This window comes from Eschrichtius robustus, chromosome 10, assembly GCF_028021215.1.
Source record: "Eschrichtius robustus isolate mEscRob2 chromosome 10, mEscRob2.pri, whole genome shotgun sequence".
In the NCBI taxonomy this organism is placed as follows: Eukaryota; Metazoa; Chordata; class Mammalia; order Artiodactyla; family Eschrichtiidae; genus Eschrichtius; species Eschrichtius robustus.
This window is the reverse complement of record NC_090833.1, coordinates 19,969,538-19,991,247: the sequence shown is the minus strand read 5'-3', so window position 1 is coordinate 19,991,247 and position 21,710 is coordinate 19,969,538. Positions and strand designations below refer to the sequence as shown.

Below are 21,710 nucleotides of genomic sequence, written 5' to 3'. Positions count from 1 at the left end.
AGGCACTGAGCAGAGGCCCAGAGAATGAAAGGTCATTGCGCAGGGTCACCTGGCTGTTAGCAGCGCGCTCAGGACTGGACTCAGGTCTCCCAGATCCCAGGCCTGTGAAACCCCTCCTTGCCTGCTGCCAGGGGCCATGGCAGCCAGGACTTACTTCCTTCTGCAAGGCTTGGCAGGCGGGCTATTGCAGCTGGACACAAGGGTGGACTTGTTCCGGGGGATGGGGTTCCCCTAGGCCTGGCTGTTGGAGGCCAGGACCCTTGGGGGAAGCCCAGAGCGGCTGCTTGGTTGTTTCCATGGCTCTCTTTGCGTGAGCCCCGAGCCCAGGCCTCGTCCACCTCCCCCAGACAGGCCTGCAGCCCCCGCTCCCCTCCCCCTCAGCTCCAGGCCCTCTCAGAGGCCCCGTTGTTTGCAGCGTGGAGTGGAAAAATCCCACCCCGGCCTTGTGAATCATCCCGGAGTCACCCGCTCAGGCTTCAGGCCCTGGAAAGAAATGGCAGCGTTTTTCCACTGCACGGTGAGCAGGCAGGGTCTCGGATCAAGCGAGAAGGGCAGGGGGCACCCAGCCTCACTGAGTGTGGGAGGGTCAGGCCTGCCTGGGGCCGCAGCTGGGCGGCTGGGCTGCCGTGTCAAGGAGTCCGGCTGTGAACTGACATCACCAGGCGGGGCCGTGGGTCCTGCCTGGCACTTAGAGTCTGTTTTGCAGATGTCAAGGATGAAGTCAGACTCCAGGCTGGATGCCCCCGTTTCTGGGGCAGGAGAAGTGCCAAGAGGGTGTATCCAGGCCACTGCAGTGGTGGCCCTCCCGGGGTCCACCAGGGAGCTACACCCCACGGAGACTGTCCCTCCCTGGAGCCCTGCACCAGCCTTCACCCCTCTGGGCCTTGGCCACCTTCTCTGGGAGATGGACATGATCTCACCTTTTCTCTCCCACTGGAAAACCTAGAGGAGGAAATCACCACAGAAATTCAGGGAACGCCAGTGTTGGGAAGGTTCTGGGATAGTCATTTCACAGATGCCCACAGAGGGGAAGGGAATTACCCAAGGTTGCCCACCTAGTCACAACGCACCTGGCCAAGATTGTCTGTGTGGAAGCTGCTCAGGATAAGAGAACAAGTCAAATGATCCTTGGTTGAATCCAGGCTCTACCTATTAGCTGTGTGGCCTTGAGCAAATCACTTTGCCTCTCCGAGCCTCTCTGTGGTTTCTCATTCGGTCATGACAAAGATACCTGCAGTAATGCTTGGCCTCAGCCCCCTGCATTTCCCTTTGGTTCTGGGTCACCTGGAAGAATGGGGCCGAGGAGGACCTTCTAGGAAGGGAAATCTTTTGCTCTCCCCCCAGACAGATGCTGAGGAAGGTGGCTTAAAATTTTGAGTTGGGAAGGTTCCAGCAGCTTGCTTAACAGAAACAGCACTAACTTTCTGGGCGTTAACTGTGTACCAGGCACTAGGATTTGCGCTTTTTATAGATTATCTGTCAGCTAGGTGCTGGTACAGCCTCATTTTACAGTTAAGGAATGAAGCCTTGGAGACCGGAGGGAGCTGGCCCAAAGCCACACAGCTAGTAAGTAAGGGTGCCCAGTGTGGACCCAGGCCCCTGTCTTATACTGTATTCTACTGCTTCCCAGGGAGGAGCAGAGAGTAGGCTGGCCCTGAATCTCAAACCCCCAGAGGTAGATATAAGACTAGAAACTGTCCACCCAGCCCCTGGGCTCTGGATGGAAGGAATGCTGCCTGCTGCCAGTTTGGCCCGAGGTACCTGGAGGCTCAGGTGGCCAGGACTTGCACTGGGTCACGCAGCAGCCTCCCTCCCTCCCTCCAGCCGGGGCTCTTTCTAGTGACCCTGGGGCCTTGGTACCCATATCTGCCTGTCTGGATCTCTCTTCTGATTTTTATTTATGGACGAGCAAGCACGTGGTGTTCACAGACCAGAACTGTGAATCAAGGCTGCCCAGCGTGAGATCTGGATTAATTACCAGCCAAATCGTACTGGGTTTTCAACACCGATTTTAACTCTGAGCAGGAAACCTGGAATCTCGTTGATGGTTATTTGAAACAAATGAATTCCCCAGGCCTCACACATCCTTGAAAGCCTGGCTTCCTTTGAAGGCTCTGTGTTCAGTTCTTTACATCAGGCACTTAGTTAATCCTCATTCACTCCTTTGGGGTAGACAGGGCAGTAGCTGTGGTAAAGGAGAACCGTGGAGACTCAGGCTGAAGGCCTTGCACCAAGTCTCCAGCTGTTAAGTGGCAAGACCAGGATTTGAACAAAGGTCAGACTGCAGTTTAGTAAGTCTGCTGGGCTGACTTGCTTCCTATGGGAAGGGAAGAGAGATGAGGCCAGACAGGTGCTCCCTGAATGCCATGCTGTGGGGTTAGGCCCGTCTTATGTGGGGAATGGGGAGCCATTGAATGTTGTTGAGCAGGGGGAATGCCTTGGGAAGGTGAACCAGGCTGTGTGGAGGAAGACTGGATGGGGGAGAGGGCGGAGGCAGGGAGACAAGTGAGCGGGCTGTTGCAGGTTCTCAGGGCGTGGTGATGAAGGTTGGACCCGGCTGTGACCCCTGGAATAGATGGAACATTTGAGTGACGATTGCATACTAGGCATTGTGTTATACGTTTACCATCTCATTTCATCCTCGCGATAATCCTATGAGGAGGGCATTATTACCCCATTTTATAGGCACCGGCTGGTTTGGGAACTTGCCCAAACCCAGCTGGTAGGTGGCAGTACTGGGATTTGAACTCAGGCCTGTCTGATGCAACAGTCTTTGCTTACACCCTTTATGCTACACTGCCTCTCCGTGGTGCAGAGATGCTGGTGTGACCTTGGACAAGTCCCTTCTCTCCTGAGCCTCTGCAGATAACTTGGCTGAACTCTGAGGTCTCTTGCTGTTTTATTTTATCAAACATTTGGCTGAGCCTTGGGAAGAGAGAGGTGACTCATATCCCACTAGTTCCTTTGAGGAGACCACGGTCTAGTGGGAGCAACAGGCTTCTAAGCAGATAATTCCCCAAATATAATACAGTGGCCTTTAAAGCAGAAGGAAAGAGAGGACTTGGCCCAACTTAGGGGAGGGGTCAGGGAAGGCTTCCTGGAGGAGGCGACACCCTAAGTTAGTTGAGTAATAAAAGATGAGTGCTTCAAAGACCAAGAAACAGCAGCTGCAATGGCCTGAAAGCCCCAAAGAGCATGCATTCCTCAGGTAGGTACCTCAAGGGATCCCTCTTCTGAACCATAGGGTTTCCATGCCCAGGGCTCTGGATAGGTTTGTTGAATGACTACATGATTCCATTCTCTTCTGCCACTGGGCACTGATGCTGTCTTCTTGCTTTTTATTCAGGGTCCGCCTGGGCTGCCTGGGCTCCCTGGACCTCCTGGTACACGGGGTCCTCGGGTAAGTGATCACGCGCTGTCCTTTTGAGTTCTGGTAGGCTCTGTGTCCTGTACCCCATTGCCCCTGAAGTCTCAGCTTTGCTGTGTGTCCTCATGCTGCCTGGCACCCATTTTCCACTTTGTCCACTGGAGTGGACGTAGGGCTATTAGGGGGCACTGTATGGCCAGACGTGGCATGGGACAGTGAGAACCTCTTGAAGAGTCTATGCTGTCTATTGTGGGTATCACCCTTGGCAGCCTGGAGTGGAGAAGGGGTTTCTGCCCATCCCCTCAGCTGATGGGCTTTGGTGTTTGTCCAGGAAAAAAGCTGACTTGGGAGAGCATGACACTTGCATCCATCTTCCCATCTCTGCTGGGCCAACCTGGGGTAGCGATGCTGACATAGGCAACCAGATGGGCCATGCCAGGGACTGGGTGAGCTTCCCACGCTGAGAGGTTCAACCAAAGTCTGGAGGATGGCTTGGCAGGGCTTTGGTGGCTGATAGGAGCTAGCCCGAACCTCGGAGTGAAAAATAGCTCTGGTCTGTTATGCCTGGCATGTCACTTAATGCTGTCTTATTTGATCCCCTCTCCTTCCAGGACCCCTATGGGCCAGTATGACCACTCTCATTTTAGGGATGAGAAAACCGAATTACAAGGAAATGGAAGAGCTAGGACTGGAACCCAGGCTCTTAACCATATAATACTGGGACTCTTAAGGGTCCTCTTGGAGAGAAATCTGTCCTTTTCCCAAGAGGGCTCAGACCCATGGCGCCTGGCATCTGTGCCCAGGCTGAATCAGCCTTTCCCACGCTGGGTGCCTGGCGAGGCACTGGCAGAGATAGCTGCCTGGGGCATATTTTTAGCTCTGAGCCCAGCGGATGGTTCTGGTTATGCAATTACTCGAGCCCTAGTTCCCTCCAGACCTGGCCCTGTGCTCCCTGGGCCCAGGGCTCTGGAATCTGCTGTCTGAAGTGGCATTTCCTCCTGGCTTTGGAGTCTCCATGGAGCACTTGCCCAGAGCTGGGGACCACAGAGGTATCATGGACACTGCTGGCCAAGGGACCTTGTAGCCTGGGACCAGGATGAGACCCCTGGACGTAGCAGTCTGCCTGGGCCTCCAAACTCCTCCTGAGCCCCCAGCCTCTGTGCCTTTGCTTGGACTGTCCTCTTGACCCGGCATGTCCTCCTTTGCAAATTCCTCCTCCATCCATGGCTCAGATCAAATGCCATCTCCTTCTCTGATGATCACCTCCTTCTTGGAGCTCCTGCGGCAGTTAACTGCCCCTCTGGATGGCATGGCTCCCTTTGTAAAAGCTCACATTGACCACTGAACTCTGTCACCTGAGTGGCGTATGCAGGATCTCATCCCATCTTCCCAGCCTTCCCGATAAGTAAGTTCCAATACTATCCCCATTTTATAAGTGAGGAAACTGAGGCTCAGAAAGGTTCACTTGCTTTGGATAAGTTCAAACATAGAGTAAATGCCAGAGCCAGGATTGAACCCGGACGGTCTGACTCCAGAGCGGCAGACAGTCTGACTCTTAAACTACCTGTTGCGCTAATTTTTCCATCAACTCAACTGAGCCTCTCTGGGCCAGAGACAGGCCCTGTTGACTTTTCTTTTTCACCCAATGCCTAGCAGAGTACCCTGTGTGCAGAAGGTGCTGGGCAAATGGTTGCTGATGGGTTCTAGTCTGGGAGTCAAGAGCATTTCCCCCAAGAAGCTGTGTGGCCTTAGGCAAGTCCCTTCCCTATTCTGGGCCTCAGTTTCCACATCTATAAAACACTGGATCATGGTAAGGCATTTCCATCCAAAGTTCCTTCCAGCTCTGAAATTCCACAAGTGAGGGAATGACTCTCCTGACATCCCTCTCAGGCTTTCGGAGTACTCCCCACTCCCTGCTGCCCATCACCCTGTTTCTAGACTGGAAATTCCATAGATCATAAAATTCCAAAGATAATAGAATGCTGGGATTAAACAATCCCAGTTCCTCTGTACAGATGGTGGTTCTGGGGCTCAGGGAGGGTCAGGGCTTTATCTGAGGTCATCCAAAGCTCTGTGGCTGGCCCCTTTCCACCTCTGCATACTCCCCTGACCCATCGAGGGGTGCTGGGGAATCCCTAGGCCCTCCCTCCACTCGGCTTTCTGGGCTGCAGCGTTTGTAGAGTCGGTCTGCTTGGCTTCCAGTCAACTATGTGATTCATTTCTCTGCAAGGCAGTGGCTGGAGAGGGGTGGAGGAGTGGGGATGGGAAAGCAGGAAGCCCTCACCTTCACAAGCTGCAGATGGGGTAGCCGAGCGCTCTAGCCCTCCATCTTTAGGGCAGCTGGGGGCACAACTGGGGAGAGGTAGTCAATCTTGACATTGCCCGGCACAGCCCATGCCTGGTTCTGGGATGCTAGATGTGAGGGTCCCCTCCTCAAACACCCCCGTCCAACCTTTTCCCAATTCAGGCTGAGCTCTAAAGTTAGATCCCAGGAGCCCAGGCTGGGGTGAAGCTCTGAGGTCTTCCAGATTCCTTAGACACCATGAGTCCCTGTCGTTCATGGAACTGATGGGGAGACTGAGGCTGGAGAGAGGGAAGGCTCAGAACTGGGACCATATTGCATCTAGGTGCCAGGAGACAGCGTTTGGTGAAATATTGGGAAGGGGCTGGAGGGTTGATTATTTTGGAGGTCACCCATGACACTGTTATAAATTCCCCAGACTGAGTGAGCCTCTCAGCTCGGTTCCTCCTCCACATGGATGGAGAAGGGGAGGGTCCCAGCTCAGGCGTGGAGGAAGAGGGAGGTGCCTTGGGCGGAATGTGACAGGCTGCAGCTGGGAAGTTGGCCTTGAAAAGAGAGGAAGGAAGCAAATTCATACACAGCCAGATGAGTCAAGAGGGGCCAGGGACAAGGGCAGTGTGTCTAGTAGGGGGCACCCCTCGAGGTGCCTGTCTCCATCCCCAATGCCTCAGATTATTCCTGTTGGACAAAAGACCCCCAGAAAGTACTCAACTCTTAGGACTCTGTTTATATTACTGGGCTGCAGGACGCTAGCCCAGGGCCTTTGCAGAGAAAGTGGACATAAGGCCCCAGCTGTTGTAAGGGAGATTCAAATATGGCCTGGGAAAATCCAGTGCCACGAATAAGCCTTGGACTTGAAGCCAAAAAACTGGGTCCCGGCCCTCTCTTGGCCGCTACTCTGCTGTGTGACCTTGGCCAAGACTCTTTGACTCTCTGAGTTCAGTCTTCCCAGCTGCTTCGTGGTCCCTGGGGGACCCTGTAAGCTCAGAGCATGTAGGAACCTAAGGGAGAGCTCTGACTACGTGTTGTGGCCACAGGAGGGATGCCCCTTCGTTCAGAGCGTCCAAGTGCTCCCTTGACTGGGCTCGCAACTCCAGAGACTCATACAAAGTCCAGTTGGAGTCTGAAGTCTGGAGAGGTTCCCTTTAGCAGGAAGAGTCCCAGAAGGTTCCTTGGAGGAGGTGGCATTAAAGCCAGGCCTTGAAGAATGGGTTGGGTTTCAGCTGGAGGGGATGGGTGGGAAAGGCATGCCAGATGATGGAACAGCATGACAAAAGTGATACAGAGGGGAAGTATCCACACCAGGCATGGTCAGGGCAGCAAATAGCTAAGTGTGCTCTGAGCCCGAGGAAGCAAGTGTGGGAGGGGCTAATGGGGCCAGGTGGAGAGCGTACGGAAAGGTGGTCACATTCAGGGGTTAAGGGCTTGTGCTCTGAAGCCACACATCGGAGGGTGAGATCTAGCTTTGCCCCTTAGCAGCTGGGTGACCTGAGAAAGTTATAAACCTCTCTGAGCAACAGCTTCCTCATCTTGAAAATAGGAATCGTGGTAGCACCTGCCTTGTGGGTTAACAGGGTAAAGTGAGATAATGCACGGAAAGTGCTTAACACGGGGCCAGGCGTCAGGGGAGCCTCTCTGCAAGCAGCTGCCATGGCCAGACTGCTGAGACTTGGCTAGGGAAGACCCAGCGGATGGGTGGGCGGCAGTGCCAGGCCCTGCTCTAGGAAGTGGGATGACCCCTATTTTCCCCTCATCTCTTTCTTCTTTTCCCTTTCAGGGTCCTCCTGGGCCTTATGGAAATCCAGGCCTCCCCGGCCCTCCTGGAGCCAAAGTGAGTGTTTGCTGTGGGGTCTGGAGGGAGAGCCGTGGTATGGATGCTGGGGTTAGGGCTGCACTGGGGGAGCTTCTTTTCTTAGAGGCTCCTGGTGGTCGGGCCTCAGGGTCACTGTGGAGGATCCACATCCAGGCCACAAGCACTCCCTGGCGCCTCCCAGGTGCCAGGCCCTGTACCGGGCTGGAGACACAGTGAGGAGTTAAGAGTTTAGCTTCTGGTGGGGAGGGGTTGAGGGGGAGAAGGGCAGCTGGAACCTAAGGCCCTCAAAGGGAGTGGGAAGAAAGGTCATTTGCTGCTAAATAGGGAGGGCTGTGAAGGTCCAGCTCGAATGTACGTGTTACTGGGTCATAAGACACACCCTGGGGAGGCATGTCAAGTTTTGAGCTCGGGAGGGACGTGGAAAGATCATGTTTGAGAAAGACCCCGGATGCCGTGTGGAAGATGGACTGGGGTGGGGGGGGGACCAGAGCAGAGGCAGGGAGACCTGGGGTGATACAGGCCAGCGTAGGGGTGCGGGAGGAGGGGAGTGGGCACCTTGACAACGTGGAGGTGAGGTAGGGAGGACTCGATGATGGGCGAGAGGAGAGAGATGGTGACTCCCTGGTGTTAGCCTAGGTGACCAAATCGAGGAACCGGAAGAAGGAATGTTGCACTTGGGAATCTGTAGACCGGCCCGGTGGAGATGATTCGCGGACATTCTGAAACTCAGGAGAACTCTGAGCTGGAGATAGAGCCCTGGGGGGTGGCCAGCACAGAGATGCCACCTCTGGACTTTAGATGGGACCAGAAACCCACGTGACTGGCGCTCTGATGAGTGTGGGCGGCTCCAGCCCCGGGGCGCCTCGGTGCATTCCTGGAGCACCGGGCATGGAGTGAGAAGCACCAGGAAAAGTACGGGGCCAGCATTATTTAGGTTACAGGGAGAAGCCTCGAGTGATGGCTGGAGAAATAGGAGGAGGGGAAGGAAGACACAGGCTCGGGGAAGCCAAGAGCACAGCATCCGTGCCGAAAGAGTGTGGGGCAGGCCAGGACAGGCAGAGGATCTGCCCAGCTGTCAGCTGTGGAGTGGCCACGTGAAGAGCGCCCCTGGGCCTTGGTTGGCCTGGGCTCAGGGTCCTTCTTTGCTAACGCATTGCAAAGGGCTAGTGGCTTGAGGAAGGCCGCTAACTGACTGGCCCCAGCTCATGCAGCGATTGACGGTTGAACATCCTCCAAAGGCCAGGCTTGACTCCTAGGGAAGAGTTCCTCTGCCCACCTTGTCCGGAAGTTTGGGACAAATGTACACAAGTAGCCCTGGATGTATGACGATATGGCACCAGAGTGCCAGCGCAGAGCCCTTGCACACAGCTGCGGGAGCCCCTGCCTCCGCCCCTGTAGGTGTGTGACTTCGGCCAGGGCTGGACTGGGGTCCTTCCTTGGAAGGCGAGCACAGAGGCCTCAGGTGCTTAGGGGCCAGCAGCTGCCTGGAGGTGCTCTGGGTTTTAACAAGGCAAACACTGATGATAATAAGCACCGTATATTGGACCCTTACTGTGTGCTAGGCACTCTGCATGCACTTCATGTAACCTGTCTCATTTGATCCCCACAAAGACCTAATGATCTCATTATCATTAGGTGATAGGTGGAGCCATTGCACCCATTTACAGATGGGGAAACTGAGGCTCAGGTGGATTAAGACACTGTCTAAGAAACGGCAGTGGCACCTGCCCCCATGGGTCAGGCAGAGAGAGGGGAGCTCCTTGGAAGACTTCTGCTTTGCAGAGGCCTCCGGTCTCCTAGGCCATGGCGTACATCGAGATGCTGAGGATTGGCAGCTGTTTTGATTGCCAGGTTTGCTCAGGAACACGCCTTTCTTGGCCTGATCTGGGACTGTCTGGTCCTCCCTCCCTCCCGCTCCCAAACGTGACCCCCTGCTTCTGTGGCAGCAGACGCTCCATCAGCTTCTCCCCGGTCCAGGCTGCCCTACACTGTAGCGCCTCAGCTCCAGTCTGGCCTGCAGCCCGCCCCCATCCTGCCAGCAGATGTGCAGAGGCAGGAGGAGGACCCACCAGCTGCCGTCCTCGCCATTTTGAGGAGCAGCTCTGGGTATGGTGAATGAGGCTCAGACCTAGCAGGTGAGTCTTCCTGCTGCCACATGGAGCTGGGACCTGTGGACTCAGGGCCTCACGGATAGGCTTCCAGCTTGCTTCTGTGTAAACAAATAAGGGTGAGGGTTCCAGAAAATACACTGGAATGGGAGTCTTCTTCTCCCATTAGCACTTGCATAACATGCCAAGGGGAAAAGTCATGCCCTTTACCTGGACACTTGGTTGTGAGTCTAAGGAGTGAGCAGAGGTGGATCCAGGACAGATCAGTTGGATGGGAGGCCCAGTCTGCTGGGCTTTGGCCCTGGGCAGCTCTCAATCTGTGGCGTGGCCAGGACAGGGTTAAAGAGAGGCTCTTCCTGGATGGAATTCCTGACTTATCCAAGATTGGAAGGGAATGTCGTGGATCTGCAGGAATAGATGTGATTCTGGGGAGAGGGTCCTCGCTGTTTACCAGATCCTTTCTGGGTCTGGGAGGAGACCTGGTGGGATTGTAGGGCTGGCCTCCTCCAGGCTCTGTGCTGGCTCCTCCTTTTCCGCACGGTGTTGGCTTCGAGAGCTGCCTCTGGGGCCCCCATCCGTTCATCTTCCTTCAATCAACAAACATTTATCGAGCACCTACTATGTGCTTTTGATGGAAAAATCAGCCAAACAGGCAGGGTCTGCGTGGTGGCAGGGAGCCTGCCCTTCGTCCGGCTGGGTCGCTGTGTGGTCGTTCCTGTGCTGTATTTATTGAGCCCTTGGGAGCTTATGGCCTTGTGGGTTAAAGATCCCCCTGCCAGACTAAGGACGGGAGAGACTGGTGGATTGAGGAATCAAAAAGGGGAGACAGAGCAAAGGTGAGGCACTCCATCCCTCTTGAGGTCACAGAGGAGCAAAGACCCAAAGGGCCAATGACTTACTGGGGTCACTTGCAGTGACCAGCAGTGGCGGGGCTGTATTTCGGGTCCTTGGGTTTGCCAGTCGGAAGACACTTGTCAGGACTGCACAGCTGGTACAGACCAGAGCCAGGCTTCAACCCCACCTGCCTGCTCCAGAGCCCAAGGCTTTCCCCATGTACCACATACCCATATGCCCCACGTTCAAATCAATCAAGAAGAGTGTTTGTCAGGTCCTGCAGGGAGTCAAGATCAAGGACTTTGAGAATGAAGCAGAGAAGCCAGAACCCTGGGTGGATGGCATTAGCTGACCTTGGAGGCCCAGGGTTGAGTCATGTGTCCAACCGACCCATAGTTATTGCTGCAGGAAAGCACAGTGGTTAAGCACAGACTCTGGAGCCGGACGGTCGAAGTTCCCGTCCCAGCTCTGTCACCTTCTAGTTGTGTGACTGTGAGCAAATTATTTGAACTTCCCATGCCTCAGTTTCCTTATCTGGAAAATGGGGTAATAAGAGTAGCTGCCCCCTTGGGTTGTCATGAGGTGTAACTGAGTTAAGAGCAGTGCTGGCCTGTGGTAAGTGGTCAGCTGTCAGCATGTTCAAGGTGCCCGGCCTACAATGGGGCACAGACAGGGACGGTCGCTGCCGTTGTGGAAATAAGCTGACCACTCCATGAAAAGGGCTCCACGTGAGAGGCGCTGGGTGCTCAGAGACCCCACAGAATGGCGATTAACCTGGTCTGGGAGGTGAAGCCTGCCTTCCCAGAGGGTGGGAAAGTTGAACCAAGGTCTGAAGGGCAGCAGGCGACCAGGCCAAGGGGCGGGAGGAGGCTGGGGAGGGCAGCAGGCCTCGTGGGTGTGCTAGGACTTTTGGACTTTATCCGAAGAGCAGCAGGAAGGCATGAGGTTTTTAGCAGACGTGACACGATCAGATGGGGTTTGTGAAGGCCACTCAGGCAGCTTGAGAAGCTTGGTCGGTGGCCAGCAAGTTGAAGGGTGACCAATGGGGAGGCCTAGAGCTGCCCCGATGGTGATGCTGATGCTGAACCAGGGGAAGTCAGATGGGATGCAGGGCCCAGGTGGGGTAAGAAGCTCTGGGCCAGAGGCGGGCAGGGCTCCAGCTGCGCCTGTGCTGGGCAACGAGGCACCTGGCCCCACTCTCCCTGGCAGCCGGCTTCCTCTTCCCTCCTCTGGCCTGCTCGGTTTGCAGTGAATTACCCAGGGTTACTAGGGGCCCTTGGGCACCCGGGGAGAATAGGTGGGCAAGAGGGGCCATGCTCAGTAACCCAAGTGACTGCTAGCAGAGCTGCTAGAAGCTGAGGTGGAGCCAGCCCTTACAGGATTCTCGGACCTCAGGCCCCAGCCTCCCTTTCCCCTTCCTCTGATGACTGAGGTAGGGCATACTCATTAAAGAAAATGTGGAAAAGTCTAGAAAGTATCAAGAGGAAAGCAGGCCTCTTGCAGTGGCCTTGCCCAGTGACAGGCACTGACTGCATTTTGAACAGCCTGTGGGCCAGGGACTGGCCAACAGCTTTACCTGCTTTGCAGGGTGGATGTTATTACCCCCATTTTACAGATGAGAAAACTAAGGTCCAAAGTGGCTAAGTAACTAGCCTGTTTCTGATAAGTGTCAGAGACAAGATTTGAACCCTCTACTGTCTGACTCCAAAGTCCATAGTTTTAGCCACAAGTCTATTATTAGCTCCATAGCTCTTTAGCACTGTTGGTTAAGCAATCTCTCTCTCTCTATATATATATATATCTAGATATATCTATATATTTATCTATATATCAATATATATACACACACATACATACATGCATACATATATATGTATGAATAATTTAAAATATGCCTTGCCCGTAAGTGCTATATAGTGTTTAGCTGTAATTTTATTAACAATTGCCTTCTAGAAAGATTGAACCAATCCATGCCACTGCTAGCATTAGAGGAGGATGTTTGAAAAAGATAATTCATTATTGTTTTCAATTCACTTCACTGCATTGATCATCTTTGAGAAGAATGTTTTTCTTACATTTGTTTTCCATTTGCATTTCACCATTTATGAATTTGTTTATTTTGGGGGTTGGGATGTTATCTTTTTTTTTTAAAATTAATTAATTAATTAAATTTATTTTTGGCCGTGTTGGGTCTTTGTTGCTGCCCGGGGACCTTCTCTAGTTGTGGCGAGCGGGGGCTACTCTTTGTTGCGGTGCGTGGGCTTCTCATTGCAGTGGTTTCTCTTGTTGCGGAGCACAGGCTCTAGGCACGCGGGCTTCAGTAGTTGTGGTGCACGGGCTCAGTAGTTGTGGCTCACGGGCTTAGTTGTTCCGTGGCATGTGGGATCTTCCCAGACCAGGGCTCGAACCCGTGTCCCCTGCGTTGGCAGACAGATTCTTAACCACTGCGCCACCAGGGAAGTCCCAGGATGTTATCTTTTGTTATTGACTTGTAAAAATTATTTGTGTTTATATATGAAGGCTTGTTAAGCCTTCATCTACCTTACAGGTATTTTCAAATTTATTGTTTGCCTGTTAAGACTATTCATGATGATTTTCACAAGTGAGAGTGTTACCTATTTTTTTTTTTTTTTTTGGACTAACAATAATAACTAACACTTATTAGGAACTTACAATATGTCAGGTAGTATGGAGAGAGCTCTACCATATGTAGACTGTATGGTTCTTTACTTTAATACTTAGACATTTCTTTCCCATAGTAAACCAGAGAGGTATTCACTTATATTCCTAGTCATTTTATAATATCATTTGTACTCTTAAAATTTTAAACCATCTGGAATTAATCTTCGTGGGAGTCGGTATGAGGTATAACTTTATTTTTCCCCCAGTAGTTCATTTATTAAATAACTTTTCCTGCACTGACTATTATATGATAGACCAGGGTCTCCTTCAGGCCATTCAAGTATGTTTCATTCCTGTGTTTGTATATTGCTAGTAAAATACTATTTTATGACATTTATTAGCTTTATGCTGTGTGTCTCCCTCCTCCACTTAAAAAAAATTGTTCTGGCTATTAAATCTGTCAGATAAACTTTATGCCCATCTTAATAATTTCCTTAAAAAACTCCCTTGGGGTTTTTCTTGGAATTGTATTAAATGTGTTTATTAATTTGTGAAGAATTATCATCTTTAAAATATTAACTTTTCCTATCTAAAACCATGGCATATCTTCCCATTTGGCTGAGTTTTTAAAACATCTCATAATAAACTTCTATAGTTTTTATTGCATAAACCCTGCACCCTTCTTACTAAGTTTGTTCTTAGAAATTTTGTATTTTTGTTGCTGTTATGAATGGAATATTTCCCCCATTATATTTTCTAGCTGGCTGTCAGCTATTGAAAAGAACTATTGACTTTGTGTATTTGGACTTTTGTGTTTATTTTATAACCATGCCCTTTACTGAATTATTTTATTAGTTCTAACAGTATTTCAGTTAGTTCTCCTGGGTTTTCTAGACAGGCACTCATATTACTTGCAAAAAAAGACATATTTTTGTCTCTTTTTCCTCAAATCTTAGTAGTCTTATTTGTTTTTCTTGCCTTATTGCCATGGCCAGAACTTATAAACACATGAAATGGTAGTAGTGATGGTGAAAGACCTAGTGTATCTTCAGAGGACCTTCCAGGGCTGGGGACAGATCTGACCCAGTTCCAGCCCTAGAGTTGTCTCTTGAGACTCCATTCATTCATTTTCTCACTTGAGAAATATTTTTATGATGCCTCCCCTGGGCCAGGCCCTGTGCTAGGTACTCGGGATCTTGTGTCTTGCAAAAGATGACTTGCACAGAGGACTTCTGGCCCAGAATTTTCCAGTCCTTCATGATTTGTTCCTTTGTCTCAGCCCCTCTCGAGGCCTCATCTACCCAAAGCCTTCTATTCTCTCCGCCTTCCCAACCCTACCGGCAGGAAAGGAGCTCATAGTTTCTATCCCTGCTATATTTTGTAGCATTTACGGTTTAGGATATACCTTCCAAACCATCTTCTAGTTCCTCAAGGCTCTGTTAACTAGTCCAGGCAGAGTCTACTGTTCTGTACACAGAGAGGGAAAGGGGCTTGTCCAAGATCACACAGGCTTGTTGGCTGGAGAGCTGGGTCTGGCACCCAGGTTCTCATCCTCACCAAGGTGTAAACAATTAATTAGACCTTATTATTCCTTATATCTCTTACTGGAGAATTTGCAGGAGTCTGGCTGGGAAGATGGATAGTCTTCTCCATCCCAGAAGTCACACCTTCACTTGACCAAGGGTGCCTTGAGCATTTCTGGAGCCCAAACTTCATCTGACTCCCTCCTTGTCTTCCTCCAGCCTTAGCGTGGCTGATTCACCCTCAGACTGGGTCAAGTGCCCCCCTACTTCCTCCTGTACTCCACTTATCACTGGATCATAGTTGTTCATCTGCAGTGTATTGAAATGTAAAGCTCTTGGGCTCTGGAAGCAGACTTCCTGAGTCTAAATCCCACTTACAAATTGTATGACTTTGGACTAATCACTTAACCCTCTCTGTGCCTTAGTTTCCTCATCTGTGAAATGGGGAGAGAGATCATTGCTACCTCATAAATTTATGTGTTGAAGGCTTAGAAGAGCACTCAGGAAATGCTAGTGCAGATTATCATTACTGGTCTCTGGTTTCTCCCTTGATTGGTCCCCACAGGCATGGGCTGTGTCTTGATCCCCACCATGGTATTCCTTGTGTGCATTGAAGATGTGACTCATAGTAGATGTTCAATAAACACCTGTGTTTGTTGATGTTGTACTCGGGCAGGGATTACGTCCCAAGCACCGTGCTGGCTGCCGAGAATGCAGAGAGCAGTCCGTAGTAACTAAAATGCCTGGATATGGACTCTAGGCAAGGGAGCCACTCTGGCATCCCTTTGGGTCTCAGTTTCCCCTATTGTAAAATGACAGAGCAGGATGCATGAAGGCCCACCCCTGAGAGCATTTTAAGCCCAGCTCTTCTGTTGGCTGTAGACCGAGGTGGGCAAGAGCAGGGTGGGGAGAAGCTGCTGTCCTTTTTTAGCCATTGGAATCCTGGGTAGCCCTGGGCCTGACCTTGCACATGGACATAAAAGGCATTGGAACTGGGTTTGTGAACAGCTGAGGGTGGGAGAGTGTCAGCAAGGGGCAGCTGCAGCATGAGGTAGTAGATCGCAGAGGCGAGTCCTGCAGAAGTGACCTGGAGGGACCCAGGTGGACAGAGAGTTGCGGTCCTAGCAAGGAGGGGCTGGCCTGCAGCCTACGGCAGTGGGAGGGCGTATGGGAGAAGCATCTAGGCTTCCCATTTGTAAACGAGGGCTCTGGAGTCAGATAGACCGGGGACCTAGTCAGACCTAGTGAGACCTTGCCTCTTATCTGCACGTCACCCCGAGCTGCGACTCCGCCTCCCTGAACCCCGGTCTTGGTCCTGCGGTGCAGTAAGTGGGTGTAAGAGGACCGGTGAGGTGCTGCATTGAGTGGGCCTGGCACAGTGCTGGGCGCATGGCAGGTGAGCAGTGGAAGGCCGCCCTCCCTCTTTAAGGCTCTGTCCAGTTTGGAATGCAGTGATTTCTCACGGAGAGTGACTGAGTCAGAATTTGGAAGGCCTGGGTCCTGACGCAGAAGAGAAACAAATGGGAACTAAAGTTGGCCAAAACAGCCTTCCTGCGTGTCACGTCCATGATCCCACTGGCTCCTTGCCAAGGAACCTGGATGCCAGCGGGTATGCGTGCTCGTGCCCGTGTATGTGTGTGTGTGTGTGCGCGTGTGCATGTGCATGTGTGCATGTATGAGCATGCAGCCGTGTGCATGTGTGTGTGTGTGTATGTGTGTGTGTGCGTGCGCTGTGCAGCCCACATTTTAATGGTGAGGAAACAGAAGCTCAGAGAAGTGAAGTCACTCGCCTGAGGTCCTACTGTGAGTCCGTGGCTTCACCCCAGGACTTCTGACTCAGGACCCAGATTGGGGAGGGAGCTTGAGAGTGAGGGTGTGGGGCAGGGATCAGGGGCTCTTGGAAGTTGACAGCAGGGGCGACTGACTTTCCAAGGGACTGTCTCCTGAGTCATTTAATCAGATTGGTTCAAATGAGTGGGCCCACAGCCAGGAGCCCTCTTCAGCCCTGTGTGAGATGTGGTTGTTGGGCCCTTTCCTGAGCACGTGCTCTTAGGAGCCAGGATCCTTGTGATGGGGACGCCTCCCATAGGCTTGGCACAAAGAATGCTTATCTCTGACTGGGGACACACTGCTTGTCGGTGTCGTCCCTACTCACTGCCTATTCTAACTTGTCGGGTCCCAGGACGTCCTTGGAACACAGAGCTGGGAGTCACAAATTCAGGGTCCTAGTCTTAGCTCTGCCAGTGCCTCAGCTTGGGGCCCTGGGCAGTCCCTTTCCTTCTCCCGGCCTCAGTTTCCCCGAATGTGTTATGGGGTAATAACACTTCCCTTGCTCACTTCATCAGGCCATTCTGGGAACCTGGTGAAGTGAGGGTTATTGCAAACTGTGAAGGCCTGTACACAGATTAAATGGCTGCTGATGCACTGGTCCTAGGTAATCAGAGACGGTGAGGTGAGCATCAGGGGACAGGAAAATCAGAAAGAATCAAGCTTGCCTCTGGGACATATCTCTCAGAAGGTCTCTGAGAGCCCCGGGGGAACACGTCACCTGTACGTTGGGCCCAGGGATCTCCAGGTTGGTTGGGGAGGGCGCAGTCAAGCTGCATCTTGAGAATGCTTATGGTTTGGCTAATGATGATTGAGAAGTGGTTTTCTAGTTGAGAGTGACTGCTTGAGCAAGGACCCGGTGGTAGGAATGTGCAAGGTCTGGCGGAGGAAGAACTGTGGTCTGGGGATGGGGCAGAGGGACCCCGTCTGTGGGTCGGGCTGGTGGAAGGCGAGCAAAGTCTGGAAAGGATGGCTGGGACCAGGTGACGGAAGACTTGGGACACCCAAGGAGGAGTTTGGACTTTGTCAGTAGGCATGGTGGGGAGCTATGGGAGGTGCTGGAGCAGGGGAGGGATGGGGTTGGAGAGGACCCTGTGGAGGAATGTGAGTGGGGTAGAGGGGAGGGCATTTAACCAGGGGACAGGGAGTTGAGCAGAGTTGGTGGGGAGACACCCTCTTTAGACAACTTGGCGGCCAAAGTAGAATTGTTTTTGTTTCAGGGACAGAAAGGGGACCCCGGGCTCTCACCAGGAAAGGCTCACGATGGGGCAAAGGTAGGTTTCCAGGGACCCCAGTGCTCAGGGAAGTGGGGGAGTGGACAGCAGGGAAATCGCCGTGCTCTGGGGCGCACCCTCCCGACAGAGGCCACTGCGTGACAAACGCTGGAGGTGGGAAGTAGAAAAGGACGGGGTCTGGTTTTTCCTCAAAGCCCTTCAGCTCTCCCTACACCAAACCCAAAACCATTCCCTTCTGCCTTCTTCCGGTGTGCAACCAATAAAACCGACAAAAAATGTTGCCTGTGGACATACCTTTGGTGAATGTCCTTTAGCCTAATGCTCTGAATGGGTTTTCTGTAGGGCCTGTTAGGTGACCCTCGGCATCCAGAAGCTTCTTGGTAGCACATGCCCAGGAAGCTTCCAACAGACATTCGAAGTCCCCTCTGAGGTTGTTAGTACGAGCAGACAGGTCTGTGAACTTCCAGGACGTGGGAAGGGAATGGGCTGGAGACTCAGGGCTCCCTAACTCTGAAGGGCTGAGACCAGAAGGTTCTCCCATGGAAGAGAGAATGCTTAGGCGAAAGGACTTCATCCATCCCTGTAGCGTCCACCCTGTAAATGAAACAAGGGGCCTGGAGGGAGTGCAGGACAGGCCGGAGCAGGGGAATCCAGAACTCCAAGTAAGGTCATCCAATGTCCCGGACATCCATACGCTGGAAGGAATCCTCGAGTCTGTCTGGTTTCCTTCTGGACACAACCCAAGAGCCCTCCTGACAGGCAGAACACTGCTTCTCAGCCCAGCCTTCAGTGCTTGGGTACTGAGAGGTGGCAGCTCCTGCTGATTTCTCTGAGGCACAGGTGGCTCATTCATTCACATCTTCATGAGAAGTTTTTTCACTCAGCAGACTCTTGCTGGGTGTAAACATCCACATGCACCCCCATCGGATCCTCACTGGAAGCTTATAGGCCAGGCAGCTAGGCCTAGCTTGCCCAGGAGAAAGCAGAAGCTCCAGCAGTGGGCGGCTTGCTGGAGGCCACGCAGCTGGTCCGATGCAGAGCAGGCTCTGCAGCCGGGCCTGACGACATGCAGGAGCCCAGGCTTCTCTCTTGCTCCTACGTTGTCTGCTTCTGGGTCTCACGGTGGTGGCAGAAATGCCCCCTACTGGGTAGCCGCCATGCCCAGCAAGGGTGGGAAGGAGGGTGTCAGGAATGCAGAGACGGATTCCTGATTGGAACGGGTTGCATGTCCTTCAGGGCGATGGTTTCCAAACATGGTTTTAACAGCGGAACCCATTCCCCAAATGGTACCTTTCGCCAAAGTCCAACATATAAAACAGATTAAATGGAGCGACTGAGTTAAGTGGGGAGGGGCTGGGTACCCTGCCCACCCAGCTGCCCTCAGCCCGCTCAGAGGCCCTGAGTCTCCTCTGAGGCCTCTAAGCCTCCATGAATCCTGTTTGCAAACAACTGGCCGTGGGAGGCCACACTTTCAATTTAATGAGTGTCCGCTCCCGTTCCCCCGCCTCACCCCCTTGTCTGTGTTTTTCAGGGTGACGTGGGCTTGCCTGGGCTCTCTGGGAATCCAGGACCTCTTGGACGAAAGGTATACCTTGGTGTCGATGCTTTGCCTTGCCTGGTGGGCTTCCTAGCAAACGGGGTCTTCATGCAGGAGTGCTGTGTGCCGCCCGCCTGCCCGCCTGCCTCTCCCCAGCTCCCTCAGCAGGGGACTGGTGGCCGGAGGGGAGAGAGGTTTCTGAGGGTCCGTGCCTGCCTGAGGGTGGGAAGCACCTTGGCCTGGAGGAGGTCCCGCCGCCATGGTTAAGGAGGTGTGACAAGAAGTGACGCTTCCTCTCGGGGCCCAGCTGCTCCAGGGAGGCCATCCTGGGGGTGCTCGTGGTGGTGGAGGGAATATTGTCAGAGCCAGGAGCCCCCACTGGCCCAGCCCCTCCTCCCATGGGCGGAATGGCGGGGGCCCTACGCATCCCCTCTCTGAACCTGAGCCTCCTGCCATCTGGAATGACCATGAGCCCCCTGGGGCTGTAAACCTGGAGCAAGGCCTGGAGCATGCACGTTCAGAGAGCGGGCTCTGGGGTCAGTTGAGTCTGGACTCTACTCCCGACTCCACCGTTTCCTCACTGTGTGACCTGGGGCAAGTCAGTAACCTCTCTGGGTCTAATATCATCCCTCTGATATACTGCAGGCCAATGTTCTATAGAGGCAGTGAGTTCTCTGTACATTCTGAGCTGTTGTCATTCTGCCCCCACCCCATCACTGCTTCAGTCAGGCCGGGGAAGTTACCTCTAATTGCCTTTGGGGGAAGGTCTGCCATTTTCCTAGGTGGTGGGTCTCTGGCTTGTAGTGCCCCTGAATTCCTCTCTGGCTTCCCAGCCAGGGTGTCCCATCCTTCAGACTCAACTCTAGTTGTGTCCAGGAAGCCCGCTTGGAACGCTGGCCTTCAGTCTAGGAGACCCTACTCTGCTCAAGGACCCATAGGCTACCTTAGCTGAGTTATTTCAGCCCCAAGACCAACTTCACCAACAAGGATGTGCAAATCTGGTTTATCGCTCTCCCTACAGAGCCTAGCACAGGGCTTGCGCATAGTAGGTGTTCAGGAAACGGGGGAGGACAGTGCAGGGCCAGGGTCAATTGCTTTTTGCGAAAAATACCCCATTGCTGTTGGGTTTTCCAGTAGATACATTGGCCTAGGGCCACGTCTTAAGCTTCTACCCTGGCTCCCAGCTGTGGCCACAGCTGCCCTCTTTCTCGGCCATCTGGTTCTCATCTGGGCAGCTGTGGCATCTCCTGGCTCCATCCTGCTTGTGCCCTGAGGGTCCCTGTGGCGCAGGGGGACTTGGAGCATCACTACCCGCCCCCCCCCCCATCTGCTTCTCCTCCACCCTCCATGGCCAGAGCAGGCCACACTGCAGATCTGAAGAAGCCAGACCCAGACAGGAGTCCGTGGCTGTCTGAGCTGGGGAAATGTGGTCTCTTCTGGCTCAGAGAACACAGAGGGACTCCCTCTCCCCACTCACTTCCCCTCTGGGCTCCAGCATTTTCTGATGGATGAGGTGTGGAGGTGTGAGTGGAAAAGTCTCCTTCCAGTCATGGCTCATAAAGCAGCCAGTGGTGGTCTCGCTCTGTACGGGGGTAGCAGTCCAGCAGAGGAGGCGGGAGATGGAAAAACAGACTGGACCGGCTCCTGCCTGGGGTTCCAGGCCTTCCTGCTCTCAGCAAATGTCCAGGGAGGCGCAGATCCCCCAGCTCAGGGCAACCAGCTCACCTGAGCAGGGAGAGATCTCTTTTCTAAATTAAGAAAGAGCCTTCATGTGGTAGGAAAACTATTTGGCAAAACCATTTCCACCAAGTCCCTCTGGCCCCAGCCTAGGCAAACATGGAGGAGTGGTGTGTGGCAGGCCAGTGTCACCTGCTCACAGAGGATGGTGGGCAGAGCATGGGGGAGCTCAGGTCCCAAGGCAGGGACCCCTGACCAGTGGTGGGGGTCAGGGAGGAGGACCAACGGGGTGGGCAGCCGGGCCTGGCATTGTCACTGTTTGTCAGCAGTCTCCTCTCCCACAAGTGTCTTTGGTGACAACAGTAGCCACTTTGCCCTGATCCTGTTGGGTGGTATTTCTGCATCATCTCATGTGGGGCTCCTTGAGCGAGAAGGAACATTGGTGGGTGAGAGGCGAGGTCTGCGTCCCCTTTGCTCATCAGCGCATTGAATTTTGGTGTCACCTCAGAGTGACACCAGTAACCCTATTCATTCATTTATTCAACATAATGGATTGAATGACTATTGTGTGTCAGGCACTGTGCAGGCCTCTGAGCTGATACATAGACAAAAATCCCCGTTTCCTCAGAGCTTGCAGTCTTGTGTGGGGAGACAGACAATTAAAACAGTAAAAATACGAGGTGTGTTAGAAGATGAAAAGGGCCATGAAGAAAAGTAGGCAGAAGAAAGAGAGTTTGGGTTGGGAGTTTCCCATACTGACCAGCGTGATAGGAAGGCTTACTGTCCGTCATCACATTGTTTCCTAACAGTAACCTCTGGGAGTTAGGCAGTATTATGCCCATCTTACAGCTGAGAAAACTGAGGC

The 21,710-nt window shown here is 52.9% G+C and overlaps 1 protein-coding gene across 10 annotated transcripts in view; it reads left to right on the top strand.

Annotated features, from left to right (window-relative positions):
• Positions 1 to 21,710, top strand: part of COL27A1 (collagen type XXVII alpha 1 chain) — a 143,178-nt gene that overhangs the window by 17,543 nt on the left and 103,925 nt on the right. For all 10 annotated transcript variants that reach the window (XR_011075193.1, XR_011075190.1, XR_011075192.1 and 7 more), the window contains exons 4-7: positions 3,347 to 3,400; positions 7,447 to 7,500; positions 17,617 to 17,670; positions 19,163 to 19,216. Coding sequence is in view for 5 of the 10 variants with exons in the window: in XM_068553300.1 (XP_068409401.1) it covers positions 3,347 to 3,400; positions 7,447 to 7,500; positions 17,617 to 17,670; positions 19,163 to 19,216 (216 nt within the window). In the remaining 5 variants the exon portion in view is untranslated. The remainder of the gene's footprint in view (positions 1 to 3,346; positions 3,401 to 7,446; positions 7,501 to 17,616; positions 17,671 to 19,162; positions 19,217 to 21,710) is intronic.